This window comes from Haemaphysalis longicornis, unplaced genomic scaffold (assembly GCF_048455015.1).
Source record: "Haemaphysalis longicornis isolate Haplotype H1 unplaced genomic scaffold, Haemaphysalis longicornis Haplotype H1 scaffold_3, whole genome shotgun sequence".
Classification (NCBI taxonomy): domain Eukaryota; kingdom Metazoa; phylum Arthropoda; class Arachnida; order Ixodida; family Ixodidae; genus Haemaphysalis; species Haemaphysalis longicornis.
Window position 1 is genome coordinate 12,810,815 of NW_027526335.1, and position 13,021 is coordinate 12,823,835.

At 47.4% G+C, this 13,021-nt stretch overlaps 1 protein-coding gene across 1 annotated transcript in view; it reads right to left on the bottom strand.

The window, feature by feature from the left end:
- Nucleotides 1–1,790: 1,790 nt before the first annotated feature.
- LOC144173809 (solute carrier organic anion transporter family member 4A1-like) overlaps nt 1,791–13,021 on the bottom strand; it is a 41,631-nt gene continuing 30,400 nt past the window's right edge. The window contains exons 8-11 of the mRNA XM_077702066.1: nt 10,147–10,294; nt 9,458–9,651; nt 5,578–5,642; nt 1,791–2,026 (exon numbers count right to left, since the gene is read on the bottom strand). Coding sequence (XP_077558192.1) covers nt 1,791–2,026; nt 5,578–5,642; nt 9,458–9,651; nt 10,147–10,294 — 643 coding nt within the window. The remainder of the gene's footprint in view (nt 2,027–5,577; nt 5,643–9,457; nt 9,652–10,146; nt 10,295–13,021) is intronic.

A 13,021-nucleotide genomic window follows, 5' to 3' on the forward strand; every position in this document is an offset into this window, starting at 1 on the left:
ACGTCGTCAGCGGCGTGCGTTGGCGACTCAGCGGCGTTATAGCGGCTTGATAACTGCGTGGTGTACACGTGATACTACAAACCCGATGGAAGAGATGGAAGAGAAGGCGGCGAGGCGGTGGAATGCGGGGGCCGAGCGCAAGCGCCGCAAGCGGGCCGACAACCGTGCATTCGCACTTTCACATTCTCCCCCTCGGGGAAATGCGGGGGAATTTTTTTCTAACCGACGTCCATGATGCCCAGACCACGTCCACGTTGCCCAGGCGATAACACCAGCCACGCGGCTATGCTGAACTCAAGTGACATATATGTATGCTTGCCTATGATAATGCGAGAGTTTGTATCAGCATCAATTCCTTCAATATCGTGGAGAACGTACTTTGCCACACAACACCAGAGCCGCCGTGACGTCGTTTATTCCCATTTGCAGTGCGTCTCGGGAATAAGTACTTGCGAGCTGCTTCCCCGAGTCCTGGCTGCCCTGTTTGCCAAGCAAGCGATGCCGAAGTCGACGCTTACTGTGCTCCAGGTACGCTTTGCGTCCGCGAGGATGCGGCATTTTCCGGCAACGACCCTGCGCGTGGAACACTGATCCTCCTAGTGTGCGCGAGCATAAGAGCTACGTCGCTGTTCGCGGCACACTTACGAACCTTTCATTTCCAACTGATCATTTTATTTCGAAGCAATTGGCCTCTCCGCACTCAGGATTTTTCGTGTCATCTGTGCGCAGAACCGAGGTGAAAGCTAATAAAGTGGTCGCGACCAAGACACTTACGCGCCCAGCAGAGTAAAAAAAAAAAAAAAAAGCAAGAAAAATTAAGCCAAGCAGGGAAGAAACTTATGGCCCGAAACGCGCATGCGCGGGTGGCTGGACATTTCCTCGTCGCGTAACGGAGATGTCCAGCTGGGTTCAGCTCGTTTTGCTAATCTGATTTCGTCAGGCAAGTTTCGAACTCTTCAATTTATCTGAATGGAAGGTAGCTGAGTGGGCCAGTGGGTTGTCACTTACCCTATATGTTGTTAGCCCGTTTTTATGCGCCATGGTTGACGGAGAAAGGTAGGAGTAATGCGCAGCTATGACAAACCGCAGTAACCGCTGTAGTTCCGGCCAAATACTACGAGGCACACGTTATCGGCTAGCCTGTCAGCTAGGGCAGTGTCAACACTTCCTTAGTGCAGTTTCAACATTTCTTTAGTCCAGTGGCTTATAGGACGACAGTAGCCTACGTGATGCTTAGTTCTGACTCGCTTGAAAGAGTATCTTTCACCGGGAGAGAAGCGGCAGCAAAATGTGTTCATTATCGGCCCCCACTGCCACGAGCTCTGTTATACTCTCATGATTTCCTACTTCATTTTCTAACGTATTTCAGGGGTTTACAAAGTTTATCAAAGTAAGCACGTGCGTCGTGAGATTTCGGTAGCATTTTCGTCAGCAGTGAGTGTGTGTGTGTGTGTGAGACAGACAGACAGACAGACAGACAGACAGACAGACAGACAGACAGACAGACAGACAGACAGACAGACAGACAGACAGACAGACAGACAGACAGACAGACAGGAGGCGAAAAGCAAAAACGGCCGTGTGCACGAGATTTCAGCACATGTTAAATATCCCCAGGGGGTCGAAATTAATCCGGAGCCCCCCACTACGGCGCGCCTCATCGCCTGCGTTGCGTTGGCGCGCTAAACCCTACAATCAATCAATCAGACAGACATAGGCACAGCAGTTGTTTTGCTCCCACAGCGTCTTTTTCCCCCCTTGCGGCAGCTAATACCAGCCTGCCCCGTGCTTCAAATGCCGGGCGAAAACACGTTGCGCCCCTTCAAATGCCTGCGGTACATGAGCCAGGCGAGCGAGTACATGAGGATGGAGATCGTCTTGAGCAGGATGAGCACGGTGAAGAGGTTGTGCGCCAGCAGCTTGTTGTCGTAGTAGAGGCAGGAGCCACTGCGGCCGCACATGGACTGCCACACCAGGCAGCTGTTGTCGATGACGCGACCCACCAGCACCGGTCCGGGGATGGACGCTGCACGAGAGGAAACAGTGCGCCCATCGGCACCGGGCTTGCTGCTGGTACTCCCTTTACCCCACTCCCTCCCGAGCAAGTCGGCTGAAGACGCCGCTCTCTCTTGGCTAAAGTCCTGAAACAGCTGCGCTACCTTTGTATACGCTGTGGTTCAATGTCGCTGGATGCTTGCTCGACTACACATTATTTGTTTCAGCAGCAGAGCTGTTCAACCTTTTATTTCCGTCGTGGAGCGTTACCAGGAAATTCAGCCCAGCCCAGCGCACGTGAGCGTGCGCCTCGTGAGGAGCGCCCGGCGTCGGCCAGCTCGACCTTCGAGAACACTCTGCCCAGCGTTCGTGGGGTGATCCCTCGCGTGCTGTTCTGCTCGCCAGTTCACGTGCGTTCGCGCCTGAAGTGAGTAGCACGGACGCTGAGTTCGCGAAGCTGGTTGCCGCGGGTTCTAGAGCACGCTAACGCGGTCCACTTCGGGAGAGCTGTGAAAGGCTGCACGCAAAATGATACAGGCCTGCCAGTCAGGAAGAACTTTCAGCGTCAAGTTCGGAAATTCATGTGAGTAGCAGTGCCGTGTCTCCGACGAAGAGAGAGGGGCCGCCAGCTGTGCTGTTTCTCCGGCCTCGCACCACTAGTGCAAGCTGCGCTAATTTTTAATTTTTTTCTTTTAAATTAATATTCGGTCGAAAGTGAACTCCATAACGTCCCTAAGGGGACCTAAAGTTGGGTTGGGCCCTTGGTTACGTTTGGGGTCTTTCTGAAAAATGTTTACAAATGCTCATGCAACTGGGCACAAAATTCTGAGAGTTTATTCTACAACTATTTCGATGCTTTGAAACTGTGAACGCACAAAAACAATACTGGGCTGCTTGTACTGTTAGCAAACATCGAAATAATTTTCATTTGTCAGTTGTTGCTGAGCTCTGTAACGCTACAATCACGAAAAAAGGTGCTAGTTTAAAAGCTTCCTTCCAATTATGCCACCGTAACTTACACCTTATTGTTACAAGGCATATAAATCTTCATTTTTTTCATATCATCACCATCATCAACAACCGCTTGCTTAGGCCTACTGCAGTGCGAAGGACTCTCTCATTGACCTCCAACCGCTCCTGTCCTGCACTGCTCGAGTCCACAGTTTACCCCCGAAGTTCCGTATTTCCTCCCTCCATCGGATTAATGGCCTTCCCCTTCTTCTAGACCCATATCTAGGTATCCACTCTTTTACACTCATTCTCCACTGGTTGTCCGTTCGTCTCACTACATTGCCAGCCCAAGTTCATTTCTTTTTCTTTTTTTTGAACTATGGTATCATCAAATCAAATTTCTTCTCTGATACGGAAAGCTCGTTTCCTGTCCCTGAGTGTTACTCCTACCATTATTCATTCTATGGTCCGTTGAGCCGATCTAAGTTCGCTTTCCATTTCTGTAGGGAGGCGCCAAATTCCAGCTCCGTATGTCATCACCGGCAGGATGCACTGGTTGTATATTTTTCTTTCGAGTGACAGAGGCAGCTTGCTTTTCATTACTTGGGAGTACTTGCCAAGTGCTTCGCAGCCCATACCTATTCTTCGTCGGATTTCTCTCTCGTGGTTAAGGGCAGCGCTAACCATCTGCCCGAGGTAGTTATGTTCTTTTACTACTTCTACCGTTTCGTTTTCTAAGGTAAAGAGGGCGCTTTCGGCATGCTTATTTCTGATTTATTTACATTTATTGATATTTTTTTAGATCCATGGGCACGCTTTTCGGTTGTAGTTCTTCAAGCATTTTTTGAAATTGTTCCATCTCACTCAGCAATACTCCGTCTTCTGCAAACCTGACATAACTCAAGTATTTCCCGTTTATCCTTAATGCCTTGTTTTCCCTGTCAAGCTTTCTGAATACTCATCCAGATATGCGGTGAACAGCTTTGGTGAGATGGTGTTTCCCTGTATTACTCCCTTTCGGATCGGAAATTTATCACTTTGCTTGTGAAGCATTACCCTGCCCGTACACCCCTTATATATGTCGTCTGGAAGTCATTTATAGGTCTCTTCTATTTTCTGGTACTCTGATGCTTTCAGCACGGCTGCAGTTTGTTCTAAGTCAAACGCTTTATCACAGTCTATAAATGCCATGTAAAGGGGTTTATTGCATTCTGTGGTTTTTTCTATCACTGGACGGGCCCTATGGTTGAGTGCCCTTTCCTAAACCCAGCCTGCTGTTTGGGTTGTTGAGAATCCATGTTTTCTTCCATTCAGTTAACTATAGCTTTGGTAAACACCTTGTGAACAACTGAGAGTCGGATGATTGGTGTGTAGTTGTTAAGGTCCTTGGTATCTCCCTTTTTATGAATAAGACTATGTTAGTGTTTTTCTAGGCTATGAGGACTTATTGAGTCCTTAAGCATTCCCAAAATAGTGCAGCAAGCTTTTCTAGTACTGTAGCTCTTCCCTTTAATAAAAGATATACGGCTATGTCAAGTTCCTCTGATCTAACGTGGCTGGCACGCAGTCTGGTGTAGAATCGTTCGGTTACCTTTAGTATCTCGTCCATGTTGTGCGTAATGTCACCCTGCTCGTCTTTCAGTGCGTACATTGTCTTTTCCGATGGCAAGCTTCCTCTTAGTTGCTTTCAAACTGCCCCCTATTTGCGTCGTTTCGTCGATCACTGACATGTTATACGCATGAATGTCGTTTGCTTTTTAAACTTCTGGTAATCAATTTAGACGGCTCTACTAACTCAATTTGATCTACAGCACTTGACGCCTTCACGTTCTTACGTTTCGCAATTAGTTCCTTAGTTTTCTTACTCAGGTTTCCAGTTTGTTTCTTACCTGCTGCTAATTTGCTTGGGAGAATTATTTAAAACTCCTCCGTCCTGGTTCTCACGGACTTCATGCTCGGGTTCTTACTTTTCAGAAGTTTCCTTCTTTCTCTTTTGAGATTCAGGCTTACCTTTATTATAACCATCCCTTGATCGCTGCTCCGAACCTTACTTAGCACCGCTACGTCCTGCACAATACCAGGGCTGTCACCTAAAATGAAGGCAATTTTGTTTTTGGTTGTTCCATACGGACTTTTCCATGTCCATTTCATATTCTGTCGTTTGTAGCAGAGTGCGTTCATCAAACGCAGGTTATTTCTTTTCGCAAATCCCGTCTGTGTTCTCCTCGATCGTTGCGATTGTCTGTTCCCATGTTTTCCGCTGACCTTTCTCCCGTTTGCTTCTGGCCGACCTTTGCGGCACGATTCATCCCTTAAAATGTATAGCTCTTATTTTCACACACATGTCATCACGTATTATTTTTTTTTGCTGATATGGGGGCAGTAGGCACAGACAGTATACGCCAGCAAATGCACATGTGAGAAATTCTTTACATCGCTTGGTCACCTCGATAACATGTATTTTGGGAAGTTCATGCAGAGTAATATTTTTTCCATCACGGCTGGGCAATGATGCGCTGCGGTATTATATGAGTAAATGTGCGAGAAACTCATGAAAACGTAGCCTCAACAGTGCAGGCGATTTTGTCAGCCCCTTAAGTGCCACAGTATAACTTTTCACCGCGCACTCACCTAAAACCCGCAAGATGATCCACTTCACAGCTAACGCCACCGACCGTTCCTTTATAGGGACGACCCTGCGGGGGAAGAACAGTAAGTAGTCAGGTGTTAGAGCAGCAACCCTTTTAATAAGGGGGAGAGAGATAGAGAGAGGGAGGAAAATCTTGTCTAAGGAGAGCGGAAGAGTGAGACGATCGTTGAAATTTTGCCTCTCGGCAGAGGTAGCATGTTCCAACGAAGGTGGGAGGGGGGGGGGGGGGGGGGGGGGGCGAAAGGTAAAGGCTAAGTTGGGAGCAGGAGTAGAGCGTTGGGACTCCTGCAGAGTCAGATGCGAGCGTTGGGAGGCAAGTCTGTGTGAGTTGTGCGAGGAGATGCCTGAAGATACAAGATACAAGATGCAAGATATTTATCAACATCAAATGATGCCAAGGGTACATTCAAAAAGCCAACAATGGGCTTGACGGGGGGCACCCCCTACAAGTTCGACATGCAGCAGCACTGGTAGTAGACGCCAAAAGAACAACTTAAAATCACAGTTGGTCGCCGAAATTCCACATAATATGCACAGTCCTGTAATACATTTTACCGCTTACCTACAGTGAAAATAACATTACATGACATACCAAAAGACAAAGAAGCCTACAAGAAACCAGCCCGTCATGGTAACTCTTCCTGATACAACCTGTTCAGTAGTATTGGAATTTAGAAAAGACGCATTTGCCGTCCATAATTTGTACGCACACGGGGCACTTGCCAGGGTTCATTACATCTTGTTGGGTATGGTTTGTCTCGTTGCAATAATTCGGAGGTTGGAGAGCATGTCTTCATGAGCATTTGGAGAGCATGCTTTCATGTAGAGTCACAACAAGGCTTTTTATGGACGGAACAATTTCAATAATGTTACCACCAAGAACAATGTTAGGTAAAGTGCACACTGTTTTCTTCTTTGGGCGAAAGAGATTTGCCTTAGTTTTCTTGGAATTAATTATCAGTGAAGATGCATTGCTCCATTGAAGTAAGTTACGCAAAGCAGCATTTGCGTTGTCGATCATTTCAGGTAACTTACGTCCCGCCGAAAACGAATTGGCATCATCCGCGTATACAACAATTTAGCGTTATGGTCAATGCACACAATATCATTGATCTAAATGTTAAAGAGTAGCGGTCCAAGTATACTCTCTTGAAGGACAGCCCAAATAATAGCTCTGCTGTATGATAATTCACCATGAACCACTACGTGTTGCTGTCGATTTTTATGGCCTATCTATGCTCCGCCCTGCGGATGTCCTAAAGGCACACACGTATCTCCTAGCCTACTCAACGAGTGCAGCTCTCAAGAGCCGCGCTATAGAAAGGGAAAACTAGCACGATAGTCGTCTGGAAGTTAGGACGGAGTATTATTTTAACGTAGTTCAGAGAAATTTGTTCGAAGGTGCCAAATGTTCTCAACCCGAATCAAGCCTGTAAAGGTGCTTGGAGTCGGACAGTTTTTGCAAATGTGGCAGTCTCGGAGTCCTCCTGCGTAATACATACACGCAGCGCTGACAGCGCTGCATCGGGGGATCTACTTAATTAAGAAGGATGAAATAACATGGTGCGGGGCGATACGTGTTTTTCGCAGTACTCTCTTCAGGGATGGGTGTTATCACACTTCTCACGGTATTAAGCGGTACTTGTTTCAGTACACGTCTTGCAAGCACAACAAACAAAGTAGGGCGTGGGACACTGATGACCCTGTTGCGTTTGTATATTATAAGTAACCCATGCATGCTTGCAACGACAAAAATGAAACTGCTTAATAACAGAACAAAACTACAACTTCACTGACAGTTTAGGATGGCAAGCATCGACCTAAGGCCGAAATGAAGTTTTCGGGTCTTGCGGCGGAACATTTGGTCTGGAAGATAGTAGGATACGGGTTGGTCTTTTACCCTTTGAGTGTATTTTATTTAAAAAAAAATAGGTCTGATTACTTTTCCCTGTTGTTTTATAAAACAAAGAGCGAACGGAACAAATGTAAACATATCCAGATGATCACCCTAAATAACTGGCCCTGACCCATTCAGGGATCGCTGTACGAGGGCAAAGAGAGTGAAATAGCCGGAACAATATCATAGCGGTTGCAGATTAAAATAACGAATGCAAACTAAAAAAAGACTGGGAGGGGGGGGGGGGTAATTACTCCAAAGAAGAGAGTAATTACTCATACAATATGAAGAGAGGTGGTACGGGCACATCAGAAGCCTCGGAATGTCATTCCACACTACTGTAGCAGATCTGCCGCTAGCTCTGTTAGGAGCATGGTCACCATCCCGTTCGCCTGTTTCAGTTTGGTATAGGGCTTCGTGCCTCCGAAGTAATTAACGCAACAATAGGGTGTGATTCATTGCGCCCGTGTTTGAGTGTGTGTTTGTCCTACTATCGTGCTGAATGAGCCGCATCGCGTTTTTTAAATGCAGAGCATTTCAGTAACTCACGATGTCACCCGCGTTGGCGTCCGTAGTCCGCACCGCACCCCTCCCTACTATATATAAAAAAAGTACCATCCGGCGCCAGGTTTCGATCCCTCGACCCCGCGGGCGGAGCGCAATGTACATGGTGCTCTACCCACTGCGCCACAAAGCCGACACAGAATGGAAGCTTACGAACGCGCCTTATATCGTTGACTCATTCAAATTACTGCTGACGAGCGCTCTCTCGTCAGCAGTTGCCACAAGTGCAACAACATGAACGTAACGCAAACTACTTAACGTCGTGCGCCCGCGGAAATGCTCTGCATTTGATCATGCCCCTCGCGAGGGGGATGTTGACGCTACCTCTTGCAGAGATTGAGTGCAACCACCGAGAGCAAGGTCCCACGAGCGGCGCGCGCGCCGTGGACTGGTGGCGCCATCTGTGAGACGCAACGCGAACTACTATCATGGCAGTGCGAAAAACGAACGCGCGAAATACAAACCGGGCTGTTTGTAACATCTCCTGAGTGGGCTATCTGGTCCTGCAAGGCAGGAGAGCTCCATAACAGATTGTTTTTTTTTTAGCATGTGTGGTATAGCCCCGCCACTGCCAGTGGTCAAGTGAGTACATCATGGATGCGTTCCAATTTCTCCTTTAGGCGGCTTCGTTGCCGTCCTCGCGGACAGCCCGCCATGTTAGGCACCGTTCCAATTCGAACGAAGCAGTCAACGAAGACTGCTTTGAGGAAACGTTTATCGAGGACTGCGTTTTGCGTATTAATGCTGGAACAAAATCACTTGTTCTTTATTGAAATGTTCAGTATAATTTACTAGGGGGAGAATTACTTTGTTTAATTTTTAAATTACATAATATTTGTAATAATGATAATATTGTTTACGAAACCTGCGGCTTGCGTTTTTCAACCTGTTTGCTACGAGGCTGTCGTCTGCGTTGGTGCTGCGTTTGGGACCGCGGCGCCGTTCCAATTTCATTCGTTTAGACGCCTAGTTAGACTGCTTCGTAAACTCTTTATCAAGCTGTCCGCGAATTGGAACGCAGCCCATATTGTAGCGACGCCATCCCCATAGGCTTCATCAGCGCCAACATCAACAGTATCAGCCATCTCGGGCACGGAACTCGCTTAGCACGCAGAACGGAGGACAAACACCATGGCACATCCATCGCAACCTCAACAAACATGGGCTCAGACACGCTGCTTCGTCGGCCACCCACAATATCTTACGGATGAGAAGATTTGGTGGCTGACTCAACTGTGTTCAGAGAGCTAGCTGACTGCGGAGTGGCTGAATACGATAGCTTTTCCCGCAAGAGGAGCTTTTAACACCCCTCTGTGAGAGAACCAGTCCGAGTGTCGCAGAGTGCCCGTTGAAGACATTTCTGGTGTGCCGTTTGGTGCATTACCGCAACTGTGGCCCACCTGAGGAGCACGGTTGCGACGGGCGCCAGGTTGAGGAAGCTGGAGAAGAGTGCAGCGAGGATGGCGACCGTGAAGACGGGAAGCAGCTTGCAGCCGGTGTCGCACTTCTTGCGCAGCGCCTGTACGCTCAGCACCTGGCCGTTCTTCAGCGTGACGTCCGCCCAGTCGGTTATGCAGCTGCAGTTGGTGTACATCTGGGCAGGGCAAGCGGACAGGGAACGAAACAAACTTTTCTTCGCAGGGAACGAAACTGCTTGTCTGACTGCAATGCACATCGTCCAGCTAACGCATCGGCCAGCATAAAGGGGGGCATTTTGAAGCCACCTTCTTCCCCACCATTTCCCTCTTTCGTTTTGTGGCATGTGACGGAGTGCTGCGTTGGGGTACATACGATTGAAATCACTTTCCGGTAGACACCCCGAATCCGAGCTGTCACGCACACTAAAAACGGTTCTTAAGCATGCAAAATCAACTTGCTGGAGTTACTGTAGCTTCGACAAGGGAAGCCCGTATTTCCGGAGATGAAGTTTGTACGTCGTGGAGGTTGCACGAGGTAAACAACTCAACCGCCGCGAAATGTCGCAGCACGTCCGCGGGTGTCATGCACCACCTCTACACCAGCGGCCGTTTCATGCGCTGGGGCGAAAGGGTGGCGAGAAGTTTCCTCGGGTGTGCTTTTAGGTAGTTACCCTGGCTCCTCCGGCAACCAGCCGCACTTCGCAGCCCGCAAAGCACGGCGAGAAGAAGACGGTTCCGTCGATCGAGCAGACCGGGTTGTACACCCCCTGGTTACAGTTGCAGTGGGCGTTGCAGGGGAACTCGAACGGGTTGGACCCACTGCGAGGAGGGAACACCCACGCCTTCAACATCAACAGCCTATTTAGGACGAAGGCCGCTCCCATTGACCTCCACCCGCTCCTGTCCTGCGCTGCCCGAGTCCATTCTTGGCCTCTAATTTTCTTATTTATTCTCTCTATCGAGCTAATGGCATTGGAATCCCTTTTTCTAGACCAACCTCTCAGTATCTGTTCTGCTACCCTCGTTATTCACTTGTTGTGAGTTCGTCTCACTTCATGGCCTGCACAAATCCACTTCTTATATTGGTTGGCGCATATATATTATATTCACTGTCGCTGGGATTATATTCACTGGCGATTGGATTATATTGAGCGGAAATCCTGTAGTATACCCACAGCAACCCGTACGCCTCCGTAGGCCTAACGCCTGGGTTTGGCGCGTATACGTCGTGAATCAGTACCTTCTGCTTGGCGTTCGCTTCAACCATGTAGAAATAGATCAATCGGGTAGACACCGGCTCCACAGCGGGAGGGACCCGGGTTCGGTAAGACTAGGGCCCAGGTGCTAGGTTTATTATTAGGTTTGTAAATCTATAAATATGTGCACTACGAAGATCTTTTTTTTTGTTTGTAGGATCATGAGGTCATAAAATTTAGGAACACATGCAAAAAAGTTTCCTGCGTAACATAACATTTTTCTTTCTCAACGCCTTATTTATTAACAAAAACCCGCCGCGGTGGCTCAGTGGCTAAGGCGTTGCGCTGCTGAGCACGAGGTCGCGGGTTCGATTCCCGGCCGCGGCGGCCGCTTTTCTGATGGAGGCGAAAAGCAAAAACGCCTGTGTGTACGAGATTTCGGCGCACGTTAAAGATCCCCAGATGGTCAAAATTAATCCGGAGCCCTCCACTACGGCGCGCCTCATCGCCTGCGTTGCGTCGGCGCGTTAAACCCTACAATTAATCAATATTTATTAACAAAAATAATAAATCGGTTACCACTTGCAATACCAGCACTATTTTTCGTTTTCGGGATTATGGGAGCCCTAAAACGTAGCAGAGCACACAGAAAACATTTTTTGCCTAAAAAAAGAAACACAACTGAAAGGGCTCTAAAATAGCTTCCAACACCCCTGTTACTATGACAGTAGGGTAGAGGGTGCCCTCATATTAAGTACGCTGCATGTTACAATAATAATATAACTATGAAAACTGACTAAGACCGTACTTTCTAAAACTGAGCAGCGGGAGGGAGCAACAAAAATTGCACCGAACTAACCAACTGAATGACCAAAAACTTCGAAGCAACGGCCTAAATACAGTAGATTGAAATTTCTAAGGTATAAGGTTACACATATCGACGCCTCGCTTACGGTGTGGGTTAAGCATACTTGGAAGACTAGTTCGAAGCGTTTGGAAGCTATGGCCTGTATTCAATAGCGAGGCGCGCATGCAGGCAACCATGTGAATGCGCCGTCACTGGTTACGTCGGGCTCCGCTAGATGGCGGTACTTGTCCGTGTCCGTGCTAAGCGCATGATATGGGTTCTACATTCCAAGCGCTAGCCCGCCGAACGCGAAGTAATGCCTCCACTCAAATGTGAGTGCGATAAATAACAACTCTGTTGGCACCACCGCTGATAATCGGGTTTAAACAGAACAGACGACGCACGCCGGTGTTATTTTTTGTTCTTCGGCGTGCGGCCGCAGTGGCATAAGGCGCGCCATGTTTGTGGCTCTTCGGCCATGTCCGTGGCCATTTCAGTGTTGCCAAGCGAAGAAATTGACAGCTAAACTTTTCAATGAATACCGGCTATAGCTTTTTCGCCAGCGGGGGATTCTGCAGCAGTTGAACGTGCAGGTGAGATTCAACGGAAGGCTTACACTGAAGTTAACAATTTCATTATAACATTGCATTTTGCTAAGAATTATACTCGAATCGACGCCGAGACGTACTCGGGTAAAATTGAGAAATTCCAAGAATGTTGGTCTTACTAGACACCTGTTCTACAGAAGAATCTATGAGGTGTCCGCAACAATGCACTGAATTGTTTTTGCAATTAAAATAGTTTTTAGATATTAGCTTCAGTACCACGTACTAAGCCACACTAGCCTTCATAGGAAAAAGAATTAATTGTCAATAAGCAGTTTCTAGTGGCCCGTGTACGTCCCCTACCCCAAATGAAACGGCACACCTAAAACACCTTGAACTGAAACGACTTTGATGATAACGCCCAATAGCATTTGAAAGCACCATTTGTGGATCCACTAGCCTCGCCGGAGTTAAGTAGGCGGCCAAAAAGAAACCTGGCATCTATAACGCAAACCGCAATGCGTCGTGCGGCTGATTGGGCAAAAGAATCACTAGAGCACAACTTGCCATTAATTCTATATAGATACGATTTCTTAGCTAATTTTTCTTTAGTACCGCAACAATTGTTTTTTTCAACCAGAGGGTAAACTGGAAACAACCGTTTGTTGATTGATAGACGTAAATAATATTACTCCTTGCAACGCAAATGATTTTGCTGATACCCCCTTTCATTAGTTATTTCTTCTTTTATACATTCCTTTCTTATTCCCATTTTCAGATTCTCTTGGCGCATTTTTATACAATTTATACATTTTTATACATTTTAATGTTTTTATACTTCAGAGCGTTATGACGTTGTACATTTTTTGTTTGTATTTGTGAAATTGCCTTTTTGCGAAATGATTTACTGAATTTACCTCCTGTGTATTACGTTGTGGAAAAGGCAGTTTGCTATCCA